This window comes from Melanaphis sacchari, unplaced genomic scaffold (genome assembly GCF_002803265.2).
Source record: "Melanaphis sacchari strain LSU unplaced genomic scaffold, SCAv2.0 Contig797_pilon_pilon, whole genome shotgun sequence".
Taxonomy (NCBI): Eukaryota; Metazoa; Arthropoda; class Insecta; order Hemiptera; family Aphididae; genus Melanaphis; species Melanaphis sacchari.
The window spans coordinates 1-2,038 of NW_020271556.1; the positions used below are offsets into that span (position 1 = coordinate 1).

Consider the following 2,038-nt stretch of genomic DNA (forward strand, 5'->3'; position numbering starts at 1 on the left):
TACATTCCGAAAATGTGATAACAGAACTCATTAATGAATGAGACCTTATATCTGTCCTTGAAGACCTAAAATTACAATTTCCAATGAGAATGAAGAGAAGAATAATACTGAAAAATCATATGACATAGACATTGATCATAACCGAGGAAAAATCGATATTGAGAGATCAACAAAAATACAGGGTAGATATAGAAACAAATATAGACAACGATGAAAACAATTTTATCGAAGAAAGATAAAAATGAAAAAGTTGACGTGAAAATATTACTTGAACGTTCTACCAAATTAAACGACACCAGTAGAGTCATTTCAATCTCTGGAAAACAAGCGAAAAATGAAACAATATCTAACAAAAATTTCCTGCTGCACACTGGTCAAACAGTGCGAGTGAAAATTCCAGATTTCGACCGATAAAATTGATTCGCACGTTATTGGCTATAGTTGTTGAAATATTGACGAAGAATTTTATCGATTAGGATCTAAAGCTGGCACATTGAATCAATTATTCACGAAATCACTTACATTATGCGAAGAAAAATTTATTTTCCAATATCCGATGTTCCAACACAACAACAAGTATACGCCAAGCTGTTGGTTCAACCACTATCAGGTAAGGGCGATTTTGAGGTGATTGCCAGAAAAATGTACAACTAAAAATGCAAATGCCGCCAGTCAAATGTATTATGTAATAGTAGTGCCATAATAGCACAACATAAAATAAATAAAATTATTTCTAACTACCCGCCGTTTTACTAATTTTATGAAGAATAATAATTTGTTTTTAAATGATTTTTATTTTGTATAAAGAATTTAAATAACTGTCAGTATTCTATTTAATAATATATAATTATGTAATTTTTAAGCAGCTTTAATGTTATAAAATATGTATGATCAGCTTTTACTAAGTCAATTTGTATATCCTAGGATGTACATAACGTGTTTATTAAAAAGTTCGAATAAAACTAAGAATTTCAGCATTTACTGAGTACAAACAGTAAACCTAACATTAACTAGTAAAACCTAGGTTTACCTAGTGATCGGGCATTTACGGTAACATATATATATAAATACAATATTTAAGACTTAGTTTGATTTAAATTTAAATATTTAATGCTAATAATAAATAATTTTTTAATAAACTAGGTATTAACTAACCGCTTACTATATTTATAGGTTGAAATTATGGAACCAGAAATTAAATCGATGACGAAATTGACCGGACAAAAAAGGAAAGATGTGAAAAATAGAAAAACGTTAAAAAAAAAACCAAAAAAAGTGAGTAGTATAACATTTTATAAGATATTCAAAGAATAAATTTATAATTTGATTTTATAGAATATTTCTTATCAAGAAAAAGTTACCCAATTAATACAAAATGAAAAAATTGCAAAAGATGTTATGAATTCGATTACAATCAGACAAAGTGGAGGAGTTGTAACTATTAAATCGGTTGTTGATGAAAAATGTACTGATTATTGGACGTTGGCACATTATAAAACCAAAAACATTGAACATATTGATGCTAAAGACAGGTAATATATATATATATATATATAAATGAATATTTTTTTTCTTTGTATTTACTTTGAAATAAAGTTAGTGTATATTAATGTAAAAATACTCATTTATGTGATTTTAGGTGGAAACATGCAGAATGTTCATTAAAACTAGCGATAACAGACCAGTCGAAAGATCAGAATGTTTTAGGAGAGCTGAATGAAATTGTTCAAACGCTCTTTGATCGTTTTATGAAAGACCCAAATAAAAAAAATTATACAAAACGTTTTTTCAAAATAATTTATATATATATATGTATTTATCATGATGACGGTAAATAAAAATAATAATAAAAAAACTTGAATTATCATTTTTTTTATTTATTTAAATAAAAATAAAATAGTACATTTAGAAATTGAAAAAAAAAAACAAAAAATATATTAAGTTTAATATAATATAATAAATATGAATACAGTATAAAAGTAGTAATAATTATAAAATGAACATTTTTTATAAAAAATTTTTAGCAAACAAAAAATAT

At 25.4% G+C, this 2,038-nt stretch overlaps 1 protein-coding gene across 1 annotated transcript; it reads left to right on the top strand.

The window, feature by feature from the left end:
* Window positions 1–525: 525 nt before the first annotated feature.
* LOC112601466 lies at window positions 526–1,766 on the top strand (the record flags this gene model as incomplete). Its single annotated transcript, XM_025349107.1, has 4 exons — window positions 526–627; window positions 1,174–1,275; window positions 1,336–1,532; window positions 1,640–1,766. Coding segments are annotated over exons 1-4 (528 nt in total), but the record flags the coding sequence as incomplete, so codon positions are not given.
* Window positions 1,767–2,038: the final 272 nt, after the last annotated feature.